Source organism: Cyphomyrmex costatus, unplaced genomic scaffold (assembly GCF_001594065.2).
Source record: "Cyphomyrmex costatus isolate MS0001 unplaced genomic scaffold, Ccosl1.0 scaffold520, whole genome shotgun sequence".
Taxonomy (NCBI): domain Eukaryota; kingdom Metazoa; phylum Arthropoda; class Insecta; order Hymenoptera; family Formicidae; genus Cyphomyrmex; species Cyphomyrmex costatus.
This window is the reverse complement of record NW_017279439.1, coordinates 66,098-93,635: the sequence shown is the minus strand read 5'-3', so window position 1 is coordinate 93,635 and position 27,538 is coordinate 66,098. Positions and strand designations below refer to the sequence as shown.

General features: G+C 32.0%; 6 protein-coding genes across 12 annotated transcripts; 3 read left to right on the top strand and 3 right to left on the bottom strand.

Annotated features, from left to right (window-relative positions):
- Nucleotides 1-1,396: 1,396 nt before the first annotated feature.
- On the bottom strand, nucleotides 1,397-4,169 carry sra (RRM_RCAN_like domain containing protein Sra). The gene is made up of 5 exons (XM_018546136.1): nucleotides 3,890-4,169; nucleotides 3,119-3,387; nucleotides 2,856-3,045; nucleotides 2,230-2,382; nucleotides 1,397-2,154 (listed from the first exon to the last, which is right to left on the bottom strand). The coding sequence occupies exons 2-5, from the start codon at nucleotides 3,371-3,373 to the stop codon at nucleotides 2,030-2,032; spliced, it is 723 nt and encodes a 240-aa protein (XP_018401638.1). The 5' UTR covers nucleotides 3,374-3,387; nucleotides 3,890-4,169; the 3' UTR covers nucleotides 1,397-2,029.
- A 1,254-nt stretch (nucleotides 4,170-5,423) lies between these two features.
- LOC108778841 (BRO1 domain-containing protein BROX) lies at nucleotides 5,424-8,164 on the bottom strand. Its single transcript, XM_018546137.1, has 7 exons — nucleotides 7,842-8,164; nucleotides 7,324-7,554; nucleotides 7,134-7,229; nucleotides 6,771-6,949; nucleotides 6,520-6,695; nucleotides 6,173-6,405; nucleotides 5,424-6,061 (listed from the first exon to the last, which is right to left on the bottom strand). The coding sequence occupies exons 1-7, from the start codon at nucleotides 7,943-7,945 to the stop codon at nucleotides 5,815-5,817; spliced, it is 1,266 nt and encodes a 421-aa protein (XP_018401639.1). The 5' UTR covers nucleotides 7,946-8,164; the 3' UTR covers nucleotides 5,424-5,814.
- A 77-nt stretch (nucleotides 8,165-8,241) lies between these two features.
- Glo1 (Glyoxalase 1) lies at nucleotides 8,242-15,686 on the top strand. 6 transcript variants are annotated; one of them, XM_018546161.1, is made up of 11 exons: nucleotides 9,547-9,718; nucleotides 11,571-11,866; nucleotides 11,971-12,038; nucleotides 12,176-12,355; nucleotides 13,520-13,703; nucleotides 13,793-14,182; nucleotides 14,260-14,538; nucleotides 14,653-14,782; nucleotides 14,858-15,146; nucleotides 15,245-15,462; nucleotides 15,538-15,686. In XM_018546161.1, exons 2-11 carry the CDS (start codon nucleotides 11,571-11,573, stop codon nucleotides 15,628-15,630), a joined length of 2,127 nt encoding a protein of 708 aa, XP_018401663.1. In that variant the 5' UTR covers nucleotides 9,547-9,718; the 3' UTR covers nucleotides 15,631-15,686. The 6 variants fall into 6 exon arrangements, with proteins under 6 accessions (XP_018401661.1, XP_018401662.1, XP_018401663.1 ...); XM_018546159.1 differs by lacking the exons at nucleotides 9,547-9,718; nucleotides 13,520-13,703; nucleotides 13,793-14,182; ... (3 more) ...; nucleotides 15,245-15,462; nucleotides 15,538-15,686 and adding exons at nucleotides 8,242-8,258; nucleotides 11,112-11,255 and having other exon boundaries at nucleotides 12,176-12,495; XM_018546160.1 differs by lacking the exons at nucleotides 9,547-9,718; nucleotides 13,520-13,703; nucleotides 13,793-14,182; ... (3 more) ...; nucleotides 15,245-15,462; nucleotides 15,538-15,686 and adding exons at nucleotides 9,232-9,473; nucleotides 11,112-11,255 and having other exon boundaries at nucleotides 12,176-12,495.
- A 290-nt stretch (nucleotides 15,687-15,976) lies between these two features.
- Xpd (general transcription and DNA repair factor IIH helicase subunit XPD) lies at nucleotides 15,977-19,499 on the bottom strand. Of its 2 annotated transcripts, XM_018546154.1 has the most exons (13): nucleotides 19,469-19,499; nucleotides 19,293-19,339; nucleotides 18,962-19,216; nucleotides 18,527-18,760; nucleotides 18,304-18,427; nucleotides 18,126-18,222; nucleotides 17,831-17,964; nucleotides 17,213-17,742; nucleotides 16,934-17,109; nucleotides 16,582-16,861; nucleotides 16,395-16,505; nucleotides 16,205-16,303; nucleotides 15,977-16,111 (listed from the first exon to the last, which is right to left on the bottom strand). In XM_018546154.1, the coding sequence occupies exons 2-13, from the start codon at nucleotides 19,323-19,325 to the stop codon at nucleotides 15,977-15,979; spliced, it is 2,208 nt and encodes a 735-aa protein (XP_018401656.1). In that variant the 5' UTR covers nucleotides 19,326-19,339; nucleotides 19,469-19,499. The 2 variants fall into 2 exon arrangements, with proteins under 2 accessions (XP_018401656.1, XP_018401657.1); XM_018546155.1 differs by lacking the exon at nucleotides 19,469-19,499 and having other exon boundaries at nucleotides 19,293-19,400.
- Nucleotides 19,500-19,835: 336 nt separating this feature from the next.
- On the top strand, nucleotides 19,836-23,678 carry Fib (rRNA 2'-O-methyltransferase fibrillarin). Its single transcript, XM_018546117.1, has 5 exons — nucleotides 19,836-20,000; nucleotides 21,965-22,284; nucleotides 22,487-22,672; nucleotides 22,924-23,169; nucleotides 23,508-23,678. The coding sequence occupies exons 1-5, from the start codon at nucleotides 19,988-19,990 to the stop codon at nucleotides 23,676-23,678; spliced, it is 936 nt and encodes a 311-aa protein (XP_018401619.1). The 5' UTR covers nucleotides 19,836-19,987.
- A 2,520-nt stretch (nucleotides 23,679-26,198) lies between these two features.
- LOC108778848 (uncharacterized) lies at nucleotides 26,199-27,246 on the top strand. Its single transcript, XM_018546145.1, has 4 exons — nucleotides 26,199-26,251; nucleotides 26,453-26,521; nucleotides 26,590-26,937; nucleotides 27,041-27,246. Exons 3-4 carry the CDS (start codon nucleotides 26,648-26,650, stop codon nucleotides 27,210-27,212), a joined length of 462 nt encoding a protein of 153 aa, XP_018401647.1. The 5' UTR covers nucleotides 26,199-26,251; nucleotides 26,453-26,521; nucleotides 26,590-26,647; the 3' UTR covers nucleotides 27,213-27,246.
- Nucleotides 27,247-27,538: the final 292 nt, after the last annotated feature.

Sequence of the window (27,538 nt, the reverse complement as noted above, 5' to 3'; positions counted from 1 at the left end):
AACATTCGTTCGGATATTCTCTATACGATATAACACATTCTTTTGATTTAGCCCTAGAATTTAAAATCAAATTTGCGGACGGCATTCGAAGAAATGTTCATAATTTTCATTTTCCAAATACACATTAAAAGCCCAACGAATAACGTTGTCTAATGGCCTATAATACTTTAATGCGTATAAGCATATACCTCGCAACATCAAACTTGATTTTAACGGTGATAGAAGTATGTATATTTGTACGATGATTTTTTTTCTACATCTGCAACAGTCATGATGATTCGAATTGTTGAAATAAGTCAGAAAAAAGTAGTTATTTAAGCAAATAATAACGACGGTTATATGTATAAAATTTTTATATAACTCCAATAAGTGAAAGACCAGTGTAATGGTATAAAATCTCATTGAATTAAACGACAGAGTACTTCATAACTGTGTACAATACATCTTTATCGAATCGATTTCCATTTTACCTATTATTATGCAGATAAATGCAATAATTTTCACGCGGCAACAAGTAGCGTTTACATCAGGCTCTATACTTTTATATATAGGTATATTTTACATATATGTGTGCGTGTGTGCGTGCGTGTGTGTGTGTACATAATATATATCAGAATTTTAACGTAAAATAATTTATATATTTATATTTTCTTCTCTTTGATACAAATCATTTGTACATTATTTCTCTGGTGTAATAATTATTCGTATTATCTGTTTAGGATCTTCGGAATTGTTAGATAAAAAAAAAGAAAGTTTGAAATTACATAAATGACGAAACGGTTTTACGCCATTTCATCGCCAAGAGAATATAAATAGTAACCATACTATACAAAAGTAAGTGCTGCTATAAAGTATTTATAAATATTCAACAATTATTTTTAGGTCACAGATCTTGCAGGAATTATATACGTTTCACGTACAGAACAATATATACATATACACAATCATCACACTGCCTCGGCATAAATCAGTAACGCTGATATGGCCACATACTCGCTATCTCTCTAGCTTATTATTTTTACTAACTTAATCCTCTTAAAGAGCAAAGTGATAACAATAAGTTTCCATGAACTTCATTAACAAGAGACCATAGAGATATAGCTTTAGGATAGCATATGTAACGTTTAAGCTAATGTGAGCTAGCTTTCTACGGAAACACAGATCGAAGAACCACACGATATTTTTAGAATAATACATTCGTATACACACACATATCACATACATATTAATGCCATATATTTCCGTAGATTTGCTTTTCGCATGCACGCAAAACAAAACGAAAAATTCAACAGGTATAATCTTGAAGGCTTTGAAACGGAAAGAAAAATACATGAGAATAATTAAATAAGGTCGAAGTTAAGCTATTAAATTCGAACATTTTGATTCGATCGATTATTCTAACATTAGTATCATTTGTGGATTTACAACAAGATTGTAATGCATTACGTGCTGTTTAAGAATACAAGTAACACACTGACAATGAGAGGTAGAATTGCAAAATCTCTGAATATATTTCGAACGATTTTTGTCGTCGACACAGTAATCGTTAGCTTAATCAGATCGGACGTAATTTCTCACGATATGCAATTATTGACACTGAGTGAAACATGAAACAATATAGGCCTTGAAATTTCTCGAATCTTCACTATATGTAGATTTTAAGAAATGGAGCGCAAGCATACTCTTCAGGAATTCTCAATGGATAAACACAAATGAATTCTACATCTTGATCGATATATAACGACGGATATTTCTCGTTAATATTCATATATCACTGCTATCCGGGAAGCTAGATACCAGACACCATGTCGTCTACTGTATCGAGCTGTAATTTTTTTCACAACATAATACTTTCGTCAACTGGATACCAACCACGCAATTAGTTTTGAATTGTAATTCTTCAATATAATACTAATTTAAAATCGCTCGCTAGAAGTATATGTCTCCTTTTGCTAGCTCGTATCTGTCTTTTTAATAGGGATAAAAACGTATCATATGACAAATCTAAAATGCGAATAAAGGGGGGAAATTAGTGTTCCGGACATCGCGTGTGTTGAATACGAGGCGCATTTTTCGTTGGATTCGCATTTTCGCAAACATGCACAACTATACCTGGCTGCCCTGAGCCTCCTGGATGTATCTCGTGTGTGTCGCCTGCAATATCAAATTATTTATGTAAAATATGAAATAGGTGTAGGTTTATATAAAATAATAAGACTCAATAGAAACCTGCAGATAAATTGGCTATAGCGGTTAATAAATCGTAATTAACGAGCGGCTCTCCTTCTTCACGTGGCTCCCAACCGACTGGCGGAGAAGCAGGAGGAGATATGAGGAATTGTTTGGTAAGCGCGGGTGGTTGAAGATGTTGATCTTCCATATCTATAATTTATATTCCATATCTCGTTAATATGTAAATTTTCTGTACTTTACTTAATAATAAAGCATAACCAGTGCCAGTTCATGTTGCGGAAAAGTAGCTCGCATCAATGTTCTATCATGTCTACATTAATTTAATTTTAAATGTAAAAAATTAAAAATTAATTTAATTATTGAAATTATTTCTGGTTAACATATTAATTCTTTGATAATTTTTCTAAATATTTTAACGATTTTATGACTTGCTATGTTTAATGAATATTTTAAATAATACTGAAGATGATTTAATAAAGGTTGAAATGTTTATTTAAATTGATATTAAAATGAATAGCATAAACATTTTCAACATGAACTGACGTTGGCTTTTATGCTTTATTATTAAATTCTTAAAGTCGTTTTATATTATTACTTCTGCACTTTATTAATTTTATCAGTGTGACAATATTTAATTCTAGAATTCCTTAATGATTACGTACCTATTGGTGTTACTGGTTGTGCAAAGTAACAATTAATATCAGTTTCTCCAAAATGCGATTGATGCAACTGTATCCTTGCATTTGCTGCGGCACTGGGGGAACTATAATTTACCCTCATTCTTCTGAAAGATCTAAAGTATTGAAACGTAGTATCTTCCCCAAACTGTTTGAAAAGATTTTCTATGTCCGACTGTAAAAACATAGGATCAGATAATGTAATAAAAATTCTTTCTTCAGGATATTTCATACAAATTATTTATTACCTTCAAATCGTCATCTTTAAAAACTCGAGGATCTACGTTCGTTACGATTACAGAAGTTGGTAAATCTTCGTCGTGAACTAACTCGTCAATCGATCTAATATTTGTGCCATCCTTTTCTCTCTTAAATTTTAACTCTAACTGTTCATAATTTGGATGTAAGTTGGGTAAGCCATCCACTTCGTTAATTATTATATTTTCAGTGTCTTCTAGTTCCTCTTCCTCTGTTGTATCTCTACTGCTACGTTTTTCCTCCATTTTTATTTCCTGTTCTGCTTAGAGAATAGAATCATCAAATATTAAGAAAACATTTAAGATTCTGAAAAGTTAAGAGCTTAGGATTTTATACCTCAGCTTTTATACCTCAGCATTAATTATACACGAGACTGAATGAAAAAAAAAATTCATATCTATATAAATGCTTGCTAATAAAAATTGTTGCAGGAATATTTCAATTAATAAACTAAAACTTACTTTAACGAAATAAAAAAATGTCTAATAAATTTTAATAAATTTATAAAATAAAACAATTAATGTTATATGTAACTTATACTCTTCATCAAGAGAGAGTTGTGTACATTTTTATATTTACATATTAATAATTAATGAAGAAGCGAAGCGATCACAGATTCGTTTTGTCGAGCACGCAATTACGTGCAAGTGAATATAAGTATGTATGATCTAATGTTGTTAATAAAATTGGTTCGTGGAAGATTTATTATTGTGCCGAGATTCGTCGAGTATCAAACGATGATGCCGGACCGTCTCTCTTACCTCTCGACTCGGCAACAAGGAAGAGACCGAGCACCGACCTGGATGTTCTCAAGACGCTGCTTCGTCACGGGTGTATTTATGTTTCACGCATAGGCAAAGTCTACTCCATCTCGGTGGATCTTAATCACCACGTCGCTCCGACATTCCCACATTCGCGTTTCACTGCCACCAACGTGTCTCCTCACCAACAGTGTTCGCTATTTCATTACCGCGACGTAACCACGCGTCATCGTCAACTTCAGGGCAACAGAAGCAGCGGACGATTCGCGCGTCCCGTCCGTATTGCAATCCGATCGAATGCCATCATCGGCCGGGGTCAGGTTAGGTACGTGCGGGCACGAACAAAGTTGTTAAAAACCAATTGGACAACATCGTCCAATCTGATTTCATCGGATGTGCCGGCGGATTGGTCGTTAAGAAAACAGTCTCTAGAAACTCCTGAAGCAACTCCAAATTCTTTATCCAGCAGCCAATTAAAATCTTTGTCAAAGATTTTAACTGGCTGTTCGAAACACCTCGAAAACAACAGCATTGCTGACATTTTAAATTGAAATTATTATTTACGTGATATTCTTCGCAATATATAATATTAGAATAAATTATCAGATTTCGATTTTAAATTGTAATTTGACTCTTATTCGCCCTGTTTAACGTATTAATTATTATTATATAAAAGAGTCCTTGAAATCTTCATTTTATTTGAAATTATTATCAATAGCGAAAATGGTAACGTTTTATTTTTTGTTTAGAAATTTAGCGTTTATGTTTTAATTTCAATGGATTGTACAAATAGTGAAGTAAATTGTGTAGATAAGTTAAATTTACGTGATTATATTTTATATACATGCATAATTATTGTTATATGAAAAATGTGATTAAATATAAAATATGATCTTTATAGAAGTGACTTAATGTTCTTTATTATCTATGTTATATAGGTAGAATATTGCTACATTGATCTCATAGTGTTTTACATACAAAAATTATTCTTCTAAATTATTTAATACTAACAAAATTTCTTATCTATATAAGTAAATTTTCAAAATCAATATCAGGTACAACAACCTGTAAATTTTTAATTTTGTTAGGTCACTAACTGTATATATAAATGTTTTACATATCGTAAATAATAATTAACAAAAATAATTGCTTTAATTTAGTAATAACTAATGCTTGGCATTAGCTTAACATGTTTTTGAGACACTTTTATATATACATGTATAATATCTTTAAAATTTGAATTGAACATTCTGCGTTTAAACTTATAGCTTATAAAAAATATATAGAAAAAGATTAAATATATATCTCTTTGTTATAATACACGCATCCTAGTAATGCACGTTATTTGCAAAAATTTTCACTCTTGCTTTATCAATTTAAAAAATTTAGTTTCACTAAAGCATTGACTAGAGCGAACATAGCGATTAAAATAATGTCAGCGACATTAAAAATTCCTTGCTGTTAGCAAGAAATTGTTTGTGATAGTCATAGTATTGATAATCTACGATAAAAATAAATTACATACAATCTCGCGTCATATATGTTATTTAACATTAACACAAATGTAAAAGATGCCCGTTTGAAAGTTTCAGACATGTGCAACACAAAGTAGATGTACACTGATAAGCTAGATTAATCTCTCTTTTGCAGTCGTTTATCTATCCATGCATAATGCAATATTTAATACTGAATGAAATACATTTACAGTATTTTAATAACAGATAATTATCCTGTATTCTTTTTTTTATCTAACAATATTAATACTTCACGCATTTCACACAACGGGATTTGTACCTGCGTGCATGCGACGCGCACACGTATATCTAATTCGATCGTCGGCACATGTCTATTGCAATTAAAAATAATATCACCTTGACAGAAAAAGAAAAAGCATTTACGGCCTATATCATTCCGCATAGAGAGCCTTATTGTAGCGTGCAACCGCTTGCGTTTTTCGGCTCCTTGCTACTTTGATGAATCGCCTCTTCTTTAATTGGCGGTAAATTCTGTTCCTTTCCTGCTTTCGCTGCCGCTGCTCCGGCTAACACGTCATATGTACCCAAATTCCAGATAGGATTTGGTGACGGCATTTGAAAGTCGATCGGACTGACTAAGCCGTAAGTAGCTTTAGTATCCAAGGCTGGAACTTCGCCGGGTATTGTATGATGATATCTAATATTTAAATTTAGATTAATGGATTGTTTAAGTGTCATGCATCACAAAACAATGTATATTGTATTAATGGAAAAATATTGTAATAATAAATTTAAACGAGATAATTACATCAATCCATTTTCTCGATTACATTTATCAAGAGTAAGTTTCACCATAGGCGCCAAGCGTTTAAACACAGCATGCTGATCTGGTTTAACGCGTGGCGCAGGGCCGTTCGTTTTCCCATATTCTTGACAGAGCGCTTTCGCTTTTTTTAAACATAAATCGCTTTCCTGCATTGCTCGTATCGCTTCGCCGCACTTATCCATTGACAACAAGTTTTCACCGCAATAATTATAAGCCTAGAGTAATTAGAGCATGAGTAAGCTTACAAAGTGTAAATAAGAAATAATAATAGATATTGTCAATTGCATTTGCAATTAAATTCGACGACTTTTACAAATTTATGAACTTACATAAGATTGATAAAACGCTGATTTAAGCTCCAAATATTTCGTCCACTGAGCGATTATTTCTGGCTTAAATGAACGAAGAGTATTAGCAGCATCCAGAAATAACTTACTAGTCTCATTGGCTAAAGCTGATATCAAGCTAGAATTATGTTTGAGCTCTACCGCTCTAGCCACTGTCACTGTAAAATGACAAAGAAGCCATGTGAGTATATTCAAATAAACTTATTAAAAGCATGTTCTTGCAATAGTACAACCTTCTTGTGCTTCTGCTGTGCATTGATTAACATATGCGTTTAGTACACGAGGATCTAAATCACTTCCCAAAGGTGGTGGATTATCCAACTGCGGCAAAAATTCAGTCTGTACAAAGGTAAATATACCAGCAGCTCGTCTTAGCATACTGTGTACTTCTTTAGCCTCGTTCATTGTTATGCTATAATTATGATATGTATTATAATTATAACTATATGTACACATATACACACACAGACACACACATTAAGAAAATAATAGAATTTTATTATAATTAATAGAAAGAAAAAATACATTTACTTCTTCCATATTTTTATATAATTATGTTGAGGATTATTTTGAAGCCTTGTTTAATTTATACTTACTCATCTTTTGCAGCAATCATCGCTGCATGCTTCATAAACCAAAGGCCTACGTTGACACTCATATTAGCTGCTTCGTAAACAGAATCAGCGCTGGAACTTTAATAAAACATTTGTAATTAGAGATCATTTTGAAATCGTTCACAGATTGTCTTAGAATTATTTTATTAAATATCTTTATAATTAATTATACAATGTGCCACAGCCAAGTAATGTGTGGGTCCACTTGAACACAAAAACATTTCTCAGCTTGCTAGGATTGGGTCTGCCAACATGTTGAGCCTCTTCCTCAGATGGTTTGACTTCCCATAAAAATCCATACAACAAACTGAGATAACTGAGAAACGCAGGCTCTATTGTATCACTGGTATTATTTGCATTTCTGATTAGTTCCAGCAGTCTGGCTCTTGACAGCTTTAAGTCACTGAAAACACACAAGTTTCTTAATATAAAGAAGAGAAAATATTCATTATTTTTTCAAAAAGAAAAAGAGAATTTTGATATGAGAAAGAAATATAAAAATGTATGTTTGACATCTCGTTACTGTAATTAATAACTAGTATTATAATACAGATGTGAGTTTCAATAAAATTATATGTTTACATGAAAATGATCGAACATTATTATAATTTTCGGCAACCCAAAAAAAGTCATCATCAACAAGTGGTGATCGCGGAATCCACAATACGTGATTTATAGAAATTTGTTAACCTGCAAAGCTTTCTAGTGGCGTCCGTAGAATTGGAGACTTTTAACTCAAACTTCTGATTCGCCCATGTTGCTTTCAACACATTACGGTGAAACCAGTGCGCCATTGTTCGTTGTCAATCTTGTGGGACGATTTAATGTCCCGATTTGATTTCAATCAACTTGGGTTTAGTATTTTTTGACAGATACAGATAAGATAAAACGGAATAGCGTCTCAACTGTCACGCTCAATAGAATAACTACTCCACTTTCCACTAGAGTTACTCTACTTTCCACGAAACGCGCACGTCACGTGCCTGTAAGTTTGACAACTACTAGCAGCAGCGTATGTGTATAAACACTGGATGCATGATGCACCCACTAAAAGTGTAAACAAACAAAAAAAAATGAAATAATAATCAACAGTATGAAGTGACTTCTGTAAGTTGTAAGGCCAGTATTTGCGTATGGCATATAATAATTAACGCATATTTTGTAATTTGCATAAATATAATTTACATATCTCTCTGCACTTATTTCTGTATAATTAATCTAATAAAAATTCTAATTGTAAGAATTGCAATTTCAAAAATTTCAAGTTTAAAGATTTTAAATTGAAAATTACCAAAACTGATAGCATCACAATTGGCAAGGAAATTGCATTAATTTTTCTAACTTTTATTTATAATCTTTCCTAATAATATTTTCTTAACATTTTTCATTTTCAAATTGTTTAAACATTTTCATCATAAAATTTAAATCTCTTGCGCGTTTTGGAAACGGAAGATTAAAATGCTATACTATATCTACATACAGCTTCTGTATTTGTTATTTGTTCAATAAAAAAGGAATCAAATTTCTAACACAAATTTAATTTCTCGTATTTTACTTCTATATTAAAAATATTGAAATTCTTGAAATTTCAATTCATAAAATTTTAATTATTAGAATTTAATTATTAGAGGAGGTATTTCTTTGGAATCTTCCTTTATTACACATATACATAACACGCAGTAGTTAAACTGTACTATGTACTTAATTTAATTAAAAAGTAAAAATATTATTTATTATCAACAACAAATAATTTATTGATGGTCGATAATTTATCAACGATAGATAAACGCAGCTTTTATTAGAATTGTATATACATATATAACTGTTGATATAAAACATAATTTTAAACAGTCATTTTTCCAAACTTCAAATTTTAGTTCCAATCGCACGATATATCATCAGTGCATATATAATTGTTCCTTCGGTGAGACTGTTGTACAATTGTTGTACGAAGCGAACATTACCGCACGCGCGCGCGTTAGATAACACAGTAGCCGCACGTGCCAAAAATAAATGATATTTATAACTTTTTTCCGTTTTCGTTAAAAAGCCAACGTTGGCACTGGCTATTTTTTGCGTACTTTAATATCGTGGTACAAGAATGTTGCGTTTCTACGAATGCAATTGAAAGATATTTAAAAATGGCAGAACGTGTGTCGATAATTTGCCTTGCTTTAGGATCACCTGTTGGGATCACCCACACCTTAATCGCATTCTGTCAAACGTGAAGACGCTGTCACGTTAGAGCTGTGCTTTACGATAAGCGTTGTTTTCTTTTAAATATAATCACAGTCACGACACCGGTCAATATCTAGGTACAAGGTACGATGCGCATGCTTAGTGTATATACGCCCAAAATTGGTGTAACTTGATGTGGAAGACATTTTATGACGCCGAGCGTATGCGCATGCTATATATAGACCGTTGCCGACATTAAGCGTCTGTACTTGGTATACGCTAGCTGTGCTCTCATCAGGCTCCCGAGTCTCATCTCGCGTTTACTCGCGTGACATTTTTCCTCGTGTGTACGGCGTTTACCAGTTACTCTGGCGTCTTTCGAGGAAGAGGTAAGTGAGTGGAATTACATGTCTGTCCGCGCGCAGAGGACGAACGTGATAGAAAAACGATGACGCAGCCGGAATTGTGTGCGATCGAGTTCTCGCGAGAGCTACTTCGCAGCAGGACGATCCGAGGAGCGATCGAAAAGACAGTTTCTACGCTGCGATCCGGATGCTGCGTGTGAAGTATAAACTGCGAAGTTGGACATTGATATGTATCGCTGACAATTGCCTATGATTCTTACAGCCAAATTTGAATTTGCCATATGGCAGTGAACGAATATTGATGCCGGGAATAGGCGCGTCCTTGAATGGCGGCGATGGTTTATCTGTAAACTCTTCGGTCCGGAAATAATCGCGACAGTCGATAAATCCTTAAAACGTGACAAAGGCAACAAAAGCAGTGTGTCTGTATCGCGTCGGTGTGAAACAATACACAGTTTAACAATGAGAGCTATACAATAGAAAACTGAATAGAACAGTGTTATTTTTACTCATACAAACAAAAGAAGACGAAGTGTAATATATGTGATTCTATATAGTTTTAATTTTATTATATATATTTGTATACATATACATAGAGTGTCAGCGGCAATGACTGGATCATCTTTCGTGAGTAGGTGAAGTGAATTAATTAACTGACAATGTTAGTCTTGAAACGAAGTCTTGCATATTTCGCAATTTTTGCAATAGTTACGAGAAATGAACTCCTAAAGATCATTGAATCCTTCTACTGTTAAGTGCAATTACGCTGCAAAATATGATACTACAGTGACTAGCCACGTTGTTTGCTCGGCGCTCGGTGGGAGGGGTGGACGTGAGGGGGGAGGTTGTTTACTACTAACAGCAATGCCGATATATATGCCGGCAATAGCAACGTATAAGTGGCGAGAAAAACATCTCCCTGTGTTGGATAGTCATATCTCGCCGTGCTTGTGATCTTATTAATTAATTTCTCGTTAACTATTGTCAAAATTGCAAAATTACATATAGAGCTTTGATTCAGTCCACTGTATCTACTTATGAGAAAGATGATTCAGTTATTGTCAGCTACCTTATTATATATTACATAGTTATAAAACAAGAATTATATGTTTTGTGTATACAAAATTGTACAAAACATAAAACTATTCAAGATATATATTGTTAAATAAGATTAATACATAAATATTGATAAATAATATATTTTGAAATTTATACAGAACAAAAATACATGGAACTTTTTCCAAAAAAAAAAGAAACTATAACAGTCAAAGTAGTTTGAATTGTACTGTGAGCATAGAGATTGTAAAGAGTATCAATATTTTGATATTGTGACACTGTTTGAAAACAAATATAATGTATAATTTGGTAGATTCGTTTTGCAAATTGTTACGAGCTTTATTAACTTGAAATTTTGCAGGTTACTTCCGCCTTATCATTTCCGGTCTTGCGGTAATACTGACTTCTGACTTCTGCATTAGAGATAATAATTAGATGATAGCAGATTATATGTGTGCAACACTATATATATACTTGTATAATCATATATCACTTGGCCAGTAATGTAAGAAACTAAAATAATAATATAGTCATACAAAAAATTATACAAATGATACATTAAATTAAGTTAAAAAGATATAGGAAAATTAATTTAATTAATTATTAACTTGCATCCAGTAATACTTATAATATTTCACTAATATGAATAAAATTATAATTTCTATTGCTTGATTCAAAGAAATTAGATTAAAGATGATAAAATGTATAGTTAAAAATTTTACTATAAAATAATTTTGTCAGTTTAATTCATCATTGTTTAAATTAGTCAATTTAGCCAAAATTATTCTAGAAGAATAAACGATATGTCTCTTAATTACAGATGGGTGAGCCGTTGGGTTTGAGCAGCAGCGAAGTTCGCAAACTTTGTAAAACTCCAGACCCCTCAACAAATGGTTATATAATGCAGCAAACAATGTTTCGTATAAAAGATCCAAGAATCACTCTACCTTTCTATACTGAAGTTCTCGGAATGACCTTACTGCAAAAGCTCGACTTTCCAGAAATGCAATTCTCCCTATATTTCCTTGGATACGAGGACCAGGATGAAATTCCACTCGATCGAAGAGAAAGTATTGAATGGACATTCCGTAGGAAAGCTGTCATAGAGTTAACTCAGTAAGTTTAAAATGTATGATATTTTTATAGATTTTACTTTGTGAGAATTTATGAAAGTTGATGTATTTGTATTTTATTTTATTGAAAATTAATGTACATTTTAGCAATTGGGGGTCAGAAACAGATCCTGATGTAAAATATTACAATGGAAATATAGATCCCAAAGGATTTGGTAAGATTATAAAATACATTAACTATTCTTAATGTTATTATTTAAACTATATAAATAAAATTAAAATATGTAAAAATGAAACTAAAATTTTTATAATTTCACAAATATCACACATTTTTCTTTCTCTTGAAATACAGGTCATATTGGAATAGCAGTACCTGATGTTAACAAAGCGTGTCAAAGATTCGAGATGTTTGGCGTTGAATTTGTAAAGAAACCAAATGATGGCAAAATGAAGGGAATCGCCTTCATTAAAGATCCTGATGGTTACTGGATCGAAATCCTACATGGCGCTAACATTGCCAATTATATGTTAGGTGCTTAAATATATCTTGCATCGGAGCAATAAGTCCTTAAATTTAATGTAATTCAATGTAATTCAATGAAATTCAGTGTAATTCATTGTATTGGATGTAATGTTCTACTATGTAATCAACAAGCAGAGATTACTATCAAACTCGATATACTACATATATACATATATAATATATATATAAATATATTAATACATATATATATATATATATTATATAGATTCAGTATAGACGTGACATACCAGAAACATATATAAGTTAAAGCGAATGAAGATACGTATTTATGCACACTATATATCTTTTAGCACACAATTGTATATTTTTTTTTATATTATATTATATGTGTAGAGTATGTAACAGAATTCTCGACAAATAAAATCAAAATATTTATTTTTCGTTTCCAAATGGTTCATTTTACTGTACATTTAGTAATATTAAGATATATCCTTATTTATGTAAAAAAAATAAATTTTTTGGTTGTGCATTGTAGAAAGAGCAAAACTATTTCTTAAAAATTAAACTCGAGTCAATTACATGCACATTACAAAAAAATATGTATATCTCAATACAATGGCTGTGTTCGCAAACTCGATAGTTGAGCTCTTTTATTTGATTGATTTATATTTTACAATATAACGGAATATGCTAATTAAATAAAAGATCTACTTGACTGCTCAGTGAGCGTTTGTCGTTTTGCATGCACACATCTCGGACACATATATGTGTATACAGTACACACATGACACGAGTGCAGGCGGTGACTAGCGGTGTGTGGGTGGTGGGTGTCTTCACAACGAAGCCTTCGTGAGATACAAAAGAGGCAGCGAATCACTGTATATGATTCATCTCGGTCTGATATTACATTACTTTTCATACTCCTTGATATTCACGTGTTTTTCGTGCGCGGCGATATCGCGCGGATCGTGCGCCTTCCATATTTTCTCAATGTACGTTTCTGAGTTAGAGGTTAAACTGTCAGCCGCAATCTGAAGCAATCTGTATTCCCTGATAGGTGCGTTTCTTCAATAAAATTCTTACGTATTAAGTATAAACATCTCTGCATGTCGTGATTAGTTCGTTGAGCCTAAATTATACTCGTCATCATAATTTAAAAGATATATTCCTTCATATTTCTTCACTTCAGGATCATCATTCTAATCTTTTTAGGTATGGTAGAGGATAGAAAGTATGAGATTTCAAGCCGTATCGAGTGCGATGGATATCGAGGTACGTTAAAATACGTTGGACCCGTTGGAAACACCAAAGGAGAGTGGTTGGGAATAGACTGGGACGATTCGACTCGTGGCAAACACAATGGCACTTACGAAGGCATAGAATATTTTCAAGCCAGGTAAAACAAAACAATTTAAATGAAGCAATTGATAACACTTTGTAACAGCAGTAGCAATAATCTATAACTTTGCATATAATTTTCAACAGACATTCCACATCAGGTTCTTTCATACGACCAGGCAAAGCCAAGTTCGGAATATCTTGCCCACAAGCTATCAAAATGCGCTATGGACTAATTGATGATGAATTAGCAGGCATAGACAGAGATGAGGTATCAAGTTTAAGAAAAGAGATGAACGCGCCGTTTTTAGAGCTTGTTGGCTTCTCTAAGGTTAACAAAAAACAGAGCAAGTTTGACCAACTAAAAATAGTATGGCTGAGAGAACAGTGTGTATCCGATGTAGGAGAGCTACAGGAATTGGAGGAATTGTGTCCTAATTTGGAGGAACTGGATTTATCTAGAAATTTGATAAATTCGTGGAAAATTGTAGTAGATATATGTTCTCAGCTTCGTTTTCTTATACGTCTTAATGTCAGGTAAATAATATAAAATTTCTTTACCTTGAACATATATTTTTTTATATATAAGAGAATTTATTTTATTTTTTTTGTAGTGAAAATCATCTTCCTGTAGAAGATGTGTCGGCGTTAAAAGATTCATTTCCAACAGTTAAGCATTTAACTATAGCTAGAATGAATTACAATTGGTTCGATATTTGGCAATGTACATCCATGTTTCCATCGATTGAAGAACTTTCAGTTTCTTTTAATATTATTACAACTGTAGACGACATAACAGCAAATATTAATTTAATGAAAATAGTTATATTAATACTAGAAGGAAATCTAATATCAAGTTGGGATGAGATACTTAAACTAGGTTCCCTTCCGTGGTAAGTTGCCTTACAAAATATCTAGCTGTCCTTTTTTTTATTATTTAATTTCTTTATTTTTTAAAAAGCATAAAATTTATGTTTTATATAACTAAGAGAAACTTTTTTTTACAGCTTAGAATATCTTAATTTGAATTTAAACAAAATAGATAGAATTAGATTTTTATCTTCAACAACGACAGACAAGACTGCTTCATTTCCTATGCTACGTCAACTACATATTTCAGAAAATCACATATCAAAGGTAAATTTTCGTAGATAGTATCAATCGAAAAAGTACATTGTGCATTTATGCAATTAAAATTTCTAACAATTTTAGTGGCAATCCATTAGTGAATTGGATAAACTATCAAATCTAGAAGACTTAAAATTCAGAGGAAATCCCATTTTGGAAAACGAAACTGTAGAGACTGCTCGACAATTGATAATTGCAAGAATAGCGAAATTAACGATCTTAAATGGTACAGAGGTACTTCACGATGAAAGGAGAGGTGCTGAGTATGATTACTTAAAATTATATTTACCAGTGTGGCTAGAAACTGAAAGTAATTCGAAGAAAAGAACATTATTTATAAATGAACATCCACGATATCCTATTTTAGTCGATAGTACGTACAAACTTTACATTTTTTACACTAACAAAGAATAGTTTAAACAAAACTTAATTCCAGTTTCTTGTAAAATAAAAGTTTATTTATACTTTCAGAATATGGAATTGCGGATATTCCTTCGGCTAAGCCAAAAGTAGAAATGATTTCTAATGTGATAACGGTGGAGTTTGTATGCCCAGACGATCCGCATCAGCCTAGAGGAATTAAGAGGAAGATACTTAAAGATATGGAAGTTCAAAAAATGATTGGACTTGCTCAAAGACTTTTCAAAACCGGTGGAAAGATTCCAGCTCTTTCGTTTATTCCACGGAATGTAAGTTTAAGTTTAGTCATGTAAAAAATAATTATTAATCGACGATATAAATAATATTGTATTATAACATTTCAGCTATCGAATGATGAAATCTCGTTGGACAAACCGTTGCAAGAACTTAGTTACTATTCAATACAGGACGGTGATCAAGTTCTTGTGAGGTGGTGATATATCGAATAAATTATATTTATAGATATGATTGTATTTTCTACGCTGTTAAAGTCCGCTCTATAATACTTTGTTATTAAAATTTTTTTAATTGCATCGTATGTTCTTAATGAACCTTGCTGAGATTGTGAAACCTGATAACGTAAGCTTAAGTCAACAAGATAAATACTCTTACCGTTATTGGAAAAGGTATATCTTATATTTTACATTCCTTAATACAGTTACAATTGAAAGTACAAATTATAAATAGGTCTTTGTACAAAAAGCTGCATATATGAAATATATTTTCTGTAAATGACACAGATCACTTTGCCTAAGTAAAACGGACTGCTCGGCCAATGTACTATCAATTTTGCTGAGCCTTTTGTTCGATCTTGGCAGCCTCTTCTTTCTCAAGTTGTTCTCTCGTCAATAATGACAATCCAAGTTGGTTCTCACGCGTGAATGGCTGTGCCATTTGTCGTAACCATCTTTTACTGATCTGAAAATTGTAAATAAATATTATTACTAGACAAACTGTTAAATTTTAATCACTAATCACAGTACCTGCTACCAAATGAAAAATTAATATTACCTGTATAGCTTCTTCAGTTGATAAGTTGCATAAACTATCATTCAAATGTTCCTGTATCCATTTCGGTAATTTGCTTCGTTTATCTATTCTTGAAAATCTCTACAATGATGTAAATATAAAAAAGTCATTATATTATAAAATGCAATAATATTTTAGTAAATACGACAGATTGTTCTCCAAAGAAATATACCTTATCTGCAAACACCATGATACCATAATCTGTTTTCCCTCTGATCGCACGTCCTACGCATTGTGCTGCGTGTCTCATAGCGTCAAAAGTTAAAAAATCGTTTTCTCGAATCTGAAAAAACATAACAGAGACACATATCACTTGTTCAAGTAAACAGAAGCTTTTTATGATGGTTTTATGGGTTTACTTGAAATTGATCTCGGAGATACTCCAAACGCGCCTTCAAGATACGTGACTGCGTGTACACGTAAGGTATACCGAACATCAGCACAGCTCTGCCTAAATGATGATCAAAATCGACGCCTTCGGACACCTTTCCACGAGCCACTGAGAGTAGAACAGCTCCTCTACCATTCTCGCAAGCCTTTATGTAATTGATCAGAGCTAGACTAGTTTCCGCCGAATCCTGAGTTTCGATAAATAATAATTTATGCCTCTGAAGTTGATCCACAACTCCTTGATCATACCTGTAGCATTTATAAATTATTATTATCAAATTCAGCGTAATATATTTCATTAATAAACATATATGTACGTACCATGCGGCCACTACGGATTCCATATATAAATATGACGTAAAAAAACAAACTAAGCCGTCGGGCACTGTCGCAGCAAATTCGACTAACAATTGACCATAATTTCTTATAACAGCCACATCTTCTCGTGTTTCGTATTTCGACGAAATGGCAACTTGATCATTACCTTTAGCAACGATCTGATTTTGAGAGAAGAAAATTATATAGAAGATATAAAAAAAGAAGACATAAAATATTGATAAAACATTGAATCATTCATCTTTAATATTTTTTTTAACTTACCATGGGTAAAAGACACGGTCTAGCCAATGTCATTGTAAACGACGACATTATAACCGGATGAAAGTTTAAAACTTTGGGATACATATCCAATGGGGACAACGTCCCGGAAGTGATTATTACAGACTGGAATCTATCAAATATGGGTTTGATAGCAATGGAAGAATCTAGACAACTAAAATGTAAAATTGGATTCAATACTGTTGGCGTTTTATCATCGAATGGTTCCACTATAATTGTGAAGCCGTGCGTGTAGGTAGAAACTAATGTCGCAAGATGCGTCACTAGGATTATCGGAGAGAAATCTGTTAGATCTGTTATCTCCATAGTGCGTAAGAGGGACGCTAATCTTTGCGCGCAAAATCGCAACGGTTTTCGTTCAATAGCGACCTTCGCTTGGATGTCCTTAAGAAATGCTGCGGGCGATTCTTGCACGACGTGTTGAACGCGTAAGCGAGTTTTTAAGTATTCGACGAACCGTTTCAAGAAACTAACAAAATGCTCGGCATTTCTTATGTTACCCGGAACGACTTCTGTAAAATAAAATGTAATGAAGATTGTTTGAACATTTTACACGAGTGAGATATGTATAATATTTTTTAAATTCTATTTTTTTTCAACCTTCAAGTATTTCATTTGGTAAAATAGGATTGGCTAAAATGACATCAGTTTCTCTCTGGAATTGAGCATCCTTCAGTCCTTCGACCAATCTTTCGTACTCTTCCTTCAGTTTATTTACATCCTCTTCTCTCATTCTGTATCAAAATACAATAATCTCTGTAATATAAATCCTAAAACACTATATGCAAGAAATGCTAAACAGAATTTTTTTCTAGGAAGTTAAGGCTTAATTTAGACTGTAGTGCTAATTGAGAAAAAGATATAAATATAATATAATATATTTTGAAACACTTACTCGGCTACAGTTTTCTCTAAGAGTTGTATGTTAGCTGTACTTTTCTCCATTAACTTTCTGTTTATCTTTACACTCATAGAATCGATGCAGACATTATCTAAAATTCATAAACTAATATTCATTTTGCATTGTAAATTATTTGAACGTCAATATACAACCGTTATGTTAATTTTTATACCAATATTATGAGCCTCATCAAAGATAACTACTGAACTCCTGCTTAACTCTTTGGATACAGTCTCAGCAATCTTTGGATCTAATAAATAATGATAACTGTACACTACAATCTGCGCATGCAAGATCTGAAAGTGTTAAACATTGATTATCAATTTCATATCTACTAATAATTTAAATCGTTTATAAGCGCGAATGAAAAGATCTCTTTCTTCGAAGTTTCTTACTGTAAATCTTGCAAGGAAGTACGGACACCAATTACGATCCCTCCCGTATTCTTTTAAATCATCAATGGAGTAAATACCAGGAGGCATTATTTGTTCCCTGCCTTCCATATCAAATCCTTCATAAAAATTACAAATTGGCGTAGATTCATCACAATTATGTCTCTCTCGTACATATGATGCAGTAAGAGAATGACAACGGCCATCTACAATTTTACCTTCGCGTTCTCTACTGACCTATATACAAAAACGCAATTAAGTCTGTTCTTTTTAGCTATAGTTCTTAAATGGTTTATCTTTACTTTATTTTCTATCCAACATGGAGAGAAAAGGAAGAAAGATAAACCAGTTCAACTAAACAGAACAGGTCTATTTATTCAATTTAATATACACCTATAATAATCAATTTTATGTGTGAGAAAAGTATGTTTTAATTACCTCAGGATGAATACACATATTCTTACGCGAGCTAAGAACTAGACCGACAATTTTTGGCTTGCTTTTGGTTTCTTCCTCATAATAATCCATAAGCTTCTTCAACTCCTCTATAACTTTTTCTATCTCTGGTACTGTCCGGGAACAATAAATCAATTTTGTTACATCTAATGGATGCTCCAGCATATAGGCCATAATGAGTGACAATAAAGTTATCGTTTTGCCAGTGCCTGAAGGCATTTCCAACAAACAATGTCCCTGAAGCACGCAATTTAGTTATATAATTTTAATATTCAAACTCACAGTATCAGTAAAGTACAAGAATAAACAATACCTTGGCATCCAGGCCACGCTTGAGCTCCAGCATGTACGCATACTGTTCTGGATAAATATAATCATACGGAAAATATACAATCAACCCGTCAACGCTTATTCTGTAATAGAAATGTAAGTTCTTAAATATTTATACAGCCAAGTAAACATTTCATTAGATGTAACTCTCTTACTTACTTCATATTGTCATTTACACTGTTACATGCACATGTATAACATTGACTAAGTTTCCATCGATTAATATAATAAATTTTTAAAAAACGTATTTTTGTTCATTGATGTCCAGGTTTTTTAACTTACAAGAAAAATCAAAAACCATATTCGGGAAAAGATCCACATGTGTCACAAATTGAGGGTTGACACAAGAGACTTATAGGAATCTCTAGCGATTTATTTCAGAGACATTTCTGTCTTAAAGTCACTAGATTTAAAACTATAATAGCTGGTGGTTACGAGAACTCATCCTGATTGGATGGCGGCACTGAAGCTCTAGTCACGTGACCAGTTTTTTTATTACTCCGAATTCTATCGGAATTCCCGATTCCCGTGCGTTGTGCGTTTCTTTCAATCTTTTCTTGTGCAACGTGTATATCTGAACACACGTGCTCTCAGACAAGAGATAACGTCTGAACTCTGAAGCAATTTCGTGTTGAGGTCGTTGAGGAGCAGCCGAACACGCGTTTGCACATATCTGTTATGGGTAAACCAGGTAACGTGGACACCTTCATGTTTTGATTATTTCACGATCCTTGAGTAGCGAGGTCTGCATGCCGGTTTTTTCTTGTCGATGAAACTAACCTCGCAAAAGAGAAGACGCATTTCGAGATTTAGCGAGTGTTTGAACACTTTGAATGTCTTAATATCGGCTTAATTTTCGGTTATTCCAATTCCTTTTAGCGGTGTTCACAACGACTGTAAATATACATTTATGACATTATACGCGACAAATATTTCGCCGACCGCGTGGCACTAATTCGCAAAGTTAACCTAGCAATCCAAATATATATATTATCATGTCTTTTATTGTATACATTCGGATGAAAGGAAAAAAAATTGTGGACGATCTATAATTGGCACTAGAATTTTTACTAGAACCGTTTCTAATTTTGTATACCATAATACCAAAATTAATGTTTGCAAATGAACACTAGCTACACACATGTAAAATATACAGGGTGTCTTTAAATTCGAGTTAAAATATGCATACTATTTCAGTATGGAACTTCGTAAAAAATTAAGTATATATATATAATAAAAGTATAAGCCATTTTTCCCTTTCTATAAAGTTTTTTTTTTAAGTATAGATAAGTATAGATCAAGTTTAATGTTTAACTAATCACAAATGTAGTTTAAAAAGTCATCTGTCCATGTGATAATGTACAGTGGTAATGTTTTGTTAAGTACCAGATAGATGACTTTTCAACGTTTCAAACATCCAACACTAAATATTTATATTTAAAAAGAGTACTTTACGGAAAGAAAAATGATTTACACTTTTCCATAATTTTCACACTGAAATAATATTGTCCTCGAATTTTGAGACTCGTATATTAACTCTTATTGTATCATTATGGGAGCGATTCCTGTTCGTGCAAGTTCGATGAATTCGGCGTCTATTATTCTTTCCTAGAAAAAAAATGGTGTTGGGAAGGATCTGTGTGTAGTGGGGCGCGGTTGTCAATGTGACGTCAATCTACCTGTGAATTACATATAGTTTAATTTTGTGTGAAACGCTAGTGACCCGTGATAGTAAAAAGATGCTTTTTATGAAAAGTAAAAATTGTATAAAAAATCGTTATGAGATAAGCTTACAAAAGAAAAGGATTATTATTATATGTACAATATTGACAGAAAAACCTGTTGCCTTATGTGCGAAAAGTCTATTTATGATCACCTACTTATAAATGTACTTACAAATGTCTAGAATTTAAAATATAAAACATTTCCTTGTATTTACATTTCTTCATTAATCAATACATACATTTATCTTTTTTCGTTAAAAGATACATTATTTTTACGAAAAAAATACATATTTTAACTCAATTTTTCCTATTTGTCCTTTGTTGAAAAATCATTTTTGTACAATTAAAAGTTCTCTTATTTTTTTTGAACTTAATGTTTAAATTAAAAAACTCCAAAATCATTTTTATATATTTAATTATTATAAAATTTACATTTTTTTTTAATCAAACGTCACTTTTCCTTAACCTATGAGTCTTAATAATTATCTTAAATTAACTTATACTGCATTTTGTTATTTTCCAAAATGAAGATTACACATTTATTTTAGAAAATTGAATATACATTTGTAAATTTTTAGAGATTTTTTTGAACCGTTTAATAGGTGAAAACATTCTAACAAATTCTAATGACTCACGATGGTAGAGATAAAGCACCTGACAAAGCAAATTATGATATTGTAAGAGTTAAAATAAACACATTAAAATAAACGCGACATATAAAATTATAAAATTATATTTTCTGAAATTTGATGTAATAAACTCATATTTTTATATTAATTTTAATCCAATAAATTAAAACTAATATATATACATATATATATGTATAAGTTTAAGTATATATATACAGTATATAAAAATATATGTTCATTAAGAATTACGTAAACTATAGTATATTTCTTTTTTGTTATTAATATTTTTTTTTAAATTACAGCATTTTCACCAGGTAGAGGAGCAGGCCGTGGAGGTGGTCGCGGTGGTGGCCGTGGAGGAGGCAGATCAAGCTTTGGCGAAAGTCGTGGAGGTTTTAGGGGTGGAAGAGGCGGTGGTGGACGTGGAGGACGAGGTGGTGGATTCCGAGGAGGAAGAGCAAGTGGTGGTGGTGGAGGTGGTTTTAAAGGAGGAAAGAATGTGATAATAGAACCACATCGCCATGAGGGAGTATTCATAGCCCGAGGAAAGGAAGATGCATTAGTAACCTTGAGCTTAGTACCAGGGGTAGCGGTATATGGAGAAAAAAGAATTAGCATCGAGGTAAGCTTGAACTTTATAATAATTTTACTTTTAACTTCTATGTAAATTAATAAAGCTGTTAAGGATTAATGTACTAGGTTCAATTAGATAAAACAATTACAAATAATAGAAAGGTCTAAGAGCTCTAACGCTAATTCTTAATTGCTAATATTTACTTAATGTACAAAATTTAAAATATAACAAAATTGTGTTTGTATTTCAGTCTGACAAACCCGGTGAAAAGGGTGAGAAGATAGAATATAGAGTATGGAATCCATTTCGATCTAAGTTATCTGCTGCTATTCTCGGAGGTGTTGATAAAATTTACATGTCACCAGGAAGCAAAGTATTATATCTAGGCGCAGCATCAGGTACCACTGTGTCTCATGTCGCCGACATAGTTGGCCCGGTAAATACTATTTATTAGAAATCTACTTAAGAATAACGTACACATTTGTGCACACATTAGAGCCAAGTTAGCTTATAACTGCAAACTTGGTGTCGAAGTGATGCTAAAACAATGACATACACGTTTCTTTGGAATGAGTAAGATTTTATTTTTACTTTAAAAAAAACGTGCATACAAAGTTTATTTTGATATACGAACTTATCTAAATGATATAGAATTATGAATGAATATCTCAATATTTTTATGTGTAGGAAGGAACTGTGTTTGCAGTGGAATTCTCCCATCGAACGGGGAGAGATTTAATTGATGTTGCTAAAAGAAGGAGCAACATCATACCTATAGTCGAAGATGCGAGACACCCTCACAAGTACAGAATGCTTGTAGGGATGGTAGATACCATATTTTCGGATGTTGCGCAACCGGACCAGGCGAGAATTGTTTCACTAAATGCGCAAAATTTCCTAAAGAACGGCGGACATTTTGTCATTTCTATTAAAGTAAGGGATTAGCGATTAAATTATGATTAAGGAATATATTTAAATTTAAAAGGGAGGCTATAGGCAACTTAAAAAGTTCTTAGACTTTGTGTAGAGTGGTTCATCTGTAATACTCTTAAGGGGGTGAAATTCATTTGAAAAAAAAAAACATTTTTTTCTTTCGGAGCGAATATCGAAATTGTAAGAGAAAGAAAAAAAATTTATTTTTTCAATTTTTGAGTTGCTTGACCACTGTGTTAAATGTGCTGGTTACGAGTCCATTGCTTTCACGTGGAGCCACTTGGCATCCTATTGATTGTATATTGTATATTGTATTTATACTTTGTACTTTATTTTAGGCAAGTTGCATAGACTCGCTCGCTCTACCTGAAGCGGTATTTGCAGCAGAAGTGAAAAAATTATCTGCCGACAATTTGAAACCACAAGAGCAAATAACACTCGAACCATATGAAAGAGATCACGCTGTTGTAGTGGGAGTTTATAGACCACCACCGAAGAAGACTACCTAAAATTATGTACATAAATATTAATTAAGTTCATAAGATTACAATAATCTTTATTATTAAAAATATTAAATTATTTTTTGTAATAAAGACTAACGTAATATTTGTCTTTTTACTGTCCTGTTTATATTGTTTTTAATAAAATTTAGATAATATTTAAAACTTTACTCTTCAAAATGAAAACTGCGCGCCATTATTATAAATATGAGAACAAAACTTTATAAAGTGACAAATATACATATATATATATATATATAAATGAACATACATGACATATAATTGTAATATACATATTGTACTTGAATTTTAGTCACTTGTGAAGCAAGAAATACATATATCTCAAAAGATAAATTGATACATTATTTGTGATTTATATTTTTATACAAATAAAAAAACGTGAAATATACGAATAAGAAAAATAGATAATACATAATGTGATTTTAAGCGGACAGGAAAAACATTAAATTCTCTTAGATTAAACGACTAAATTTTTTCTATTAAAGGAGAATTTCATTATATGATTTTTTCTAGACTTCCAAAATGCATTTTTTCGAAATTTTATTTTATCTTTTGAGATGGCATAGTACTCAGTGTTGAGATACTCATATTTTAAGCTTTAACTACTCTACGATGTTCTGAAAGCATTTTTACATCATCAATTTATATGCTGAAAAAATCATAACGTTCGAAGTGCATTATAATGTCCTTTAACTAAGGGGACAAACAAAATGTATTTTTAACAACTGTTTAGCAATTTTGTTGAACATATCACATCTTATACTGTTTAACAAATTGTTATTTTTTGTAAAGCGCGTAGTTTTCTAAAAATTATAAGTATTGGACAAAAAGCATTTTGAAAGCTGCTCTTAACACATACGCACATATGCATTTAAAAATTTTATTCATTTATTGAAAATGTCGAATATAGTTTTTTTTTTTTATATTTGTCCAATATCTATCTATACACACACACACACACACATATATATATATATAGATTCGTCATTTTCAACAAAAAATATTTACCTAATTTACAATGATGTGTATATAATAAATTAAACTATAAAAATTTACTTCTAAGATTTGACTCGGGGGATATAGTTTTACTTCTCTTTAGAACCATTAGATCTTTGTCTATTTTATAAGAGAATTCCATCACAATTAATCAAAAAATATAAAAATATATAAAAGTAAAATCACTGCAAGTTTGATATTATAATTTCTTTAGAAACTTTTATAATTTAGCATTTATACGTTTGACATGTGTATATATACAATATATATATATACATGAATAGATAAGATGATACTATATAATCATATTTTTTTTATTTCTTTTTAATATTATAAGTATTGGTTAATTTAGTTAGGTGTACAAATTAGTTTGGTCCGTTTCTTGTGTTCAAAAATGCATTTATTTCAAAACAAAATGAATGAACAGATTAATTAAAGTATTGTCCATCGCTGGCTACTACTTTTTCCCATCTCTCAGGCAATTTTCGAATTCCATCTCGAAAAAAATGACTCGTCTTTGGAGGCGATCATCTTTTGGAAAACTGACTGAACTAATTTGTACTCCCAATAATATGTGTTTTATACAATATGTCCAAACTTTTAATTACTTTTCAGATTTCTAACTTTCTAATTATATGTATGTTTCAGTTTTGTTGTTCCCGAAATGAGTTAGTATGTATGTACAATAATTTACCTCATATTCAGGTATATATCCTTAATTAATCCACAGTTTTCCAAATTTGTGTAAATCATTCAAAAAGTATTGAATTTCTGCGACTTTTCTCTCTCTCTCTCTCTCTCTCTCTCTCGCTCTCTCCCTCCCTCCCTCCCTCCCTCCCCCCCTCTCTCTCTCTCTCTCTCTCGGATACATAGTAAGATATGTGTAAAGTCATTTCCTATGTCTATCGACAGCTTGATGTCGATGTCGACGTGAGTAATTTTGAGGGGTGCAAGGAGAGACAGCATATTTCGAAACTTGGTTTTGATTCCTACATTCCTACTATCATTAATTATTATCGTATAATTCAACTTTACACAAGTGCTTACATGCACAAGTTTGTATATATGTATATACCTTCACAAATGTCTTCATATTCATGCTCATTAAATTTGGGTCCTAAATTTGGTCCTACTGTGCATCCCTCAAATTGTCTCACCTATCTTCTTCCACCATATTCATGCTTTTTTCGATACATATGCAACTTCGTGTATGATAGCATCATTGACCACGTGTGTATGTACATATGTACAGCTATACGAAAAAATCAAATGTAATTTATTATTTTAAAATTTTTCGCGAGCCATCAAAAATTGCTTCGCGATCCATGGGTGGATCGTGACTCATACTTCGGGGAATTGTGTTATGTAATGATCTGCAAAATTTAAACTAGTTTTATTTAAATTGACAAGTGTAAGAGAAGTCTAAGCCGAGAAAAATGTCGGACCCTCCAACGTGGTGCCGGGACTCGAACCGAGGCCTCGTAGTAGTAGGCCTTCGTCAAGCCACTGTCTTGCCATGAAGTCACACAGCCCGACGGGAGGATCTTAGTTTATTTCTTACAGAAGTCTATCCTGCATAACGCTATATAAATACTGGGCGGTATTTTGGAAACACCCTGTATATATATATATAATTCACGTTTCAAATAATTTATAATACAAACAATAATTATATATTATTTCCGTGTCAATTATTATATTCGTGCGTTCATACATAATTTGATAAATATGTTGAAAATTTCAAATATATCAAAAAAAATACGAAGAGATTAATCTTCAGTTAACAAAATTGGCATGCAGTACACACGTCCAAACTCCAAATGTATCTAAGAACGGTAAATCAAAAGATATATTTCTCCTTTCAGTTATAATATTTTTATCTATTGGTTTTTTTTTTCTTTAGGTTTCACAATCACTAAACACCGAAATTATCGAATAAAATACTTAATTCTGAAAGAACGATGCCTACAATTACCAGTAAGATTAATTTTCCTAATCGTCTTATGGGTGGCGCGGACGAAGAACCAGTCATTGAAGAGATTCCGGCCAAAGATTCATCATCAGAATCTGTCCAGAAAGTGCCAAATCTGTCTTTGCTTTCATCTTCAATCTCATCGACGTTATTATCTTACCCTGTAGAAAAATCTTTAGAAGAATTCGTGCAGCTGGAAGAGAATTCTCAGAATAAGCAACCTTTTTCTGCAAATAGGCCTTATCACTTTTGCATTTCGCAAACGCCGGAATTAGTCGGGTGAACTGATCCATTACATTTCTATTTTAATAATCATTGCCATTTTGCTTAAAAAAAAAATAAAGATGTAAACTCTTTATTTATTTGGATTATTCGCAAATAGGAACAGGGAAGTAGATGAAATAATCGAATATGTGCGTCAAAATCTCCAGGAAGCCGGTAGGGCTTTAGCAACTTTGAGCGAGAACACTTTAAAAGTTGAACCCGACACTCAACTAGAATGTCATAAAACTATCTCAACGTCTCTGGAGCGAAAGAGGGAAGGATACAATTAAAAACCTATATTTTGTTACGTCTTTCGAAAATAAATAACGCAAAGAAAAATTTTCTCTTTAATAATTTACAAAATATATCTTTAAAAAATGAATATATTAAATTATTTTCGTTTATTGGTATCAGATTATAAAAATTTTTAATTTTATGATTATATCTCTACCTATTTATTATTTTATTTAATTTTAATAATTAATTCTATTGCATTCACTATTTAAAAATTATTACCTTTCAAAGAGTTTGTTTTTCGCATTTTTTTTCATAAAAGTTGATATTCGTTGAATCGTAGGCAATGATTTTAGAGATTCAATAAACGAGAATATATTAT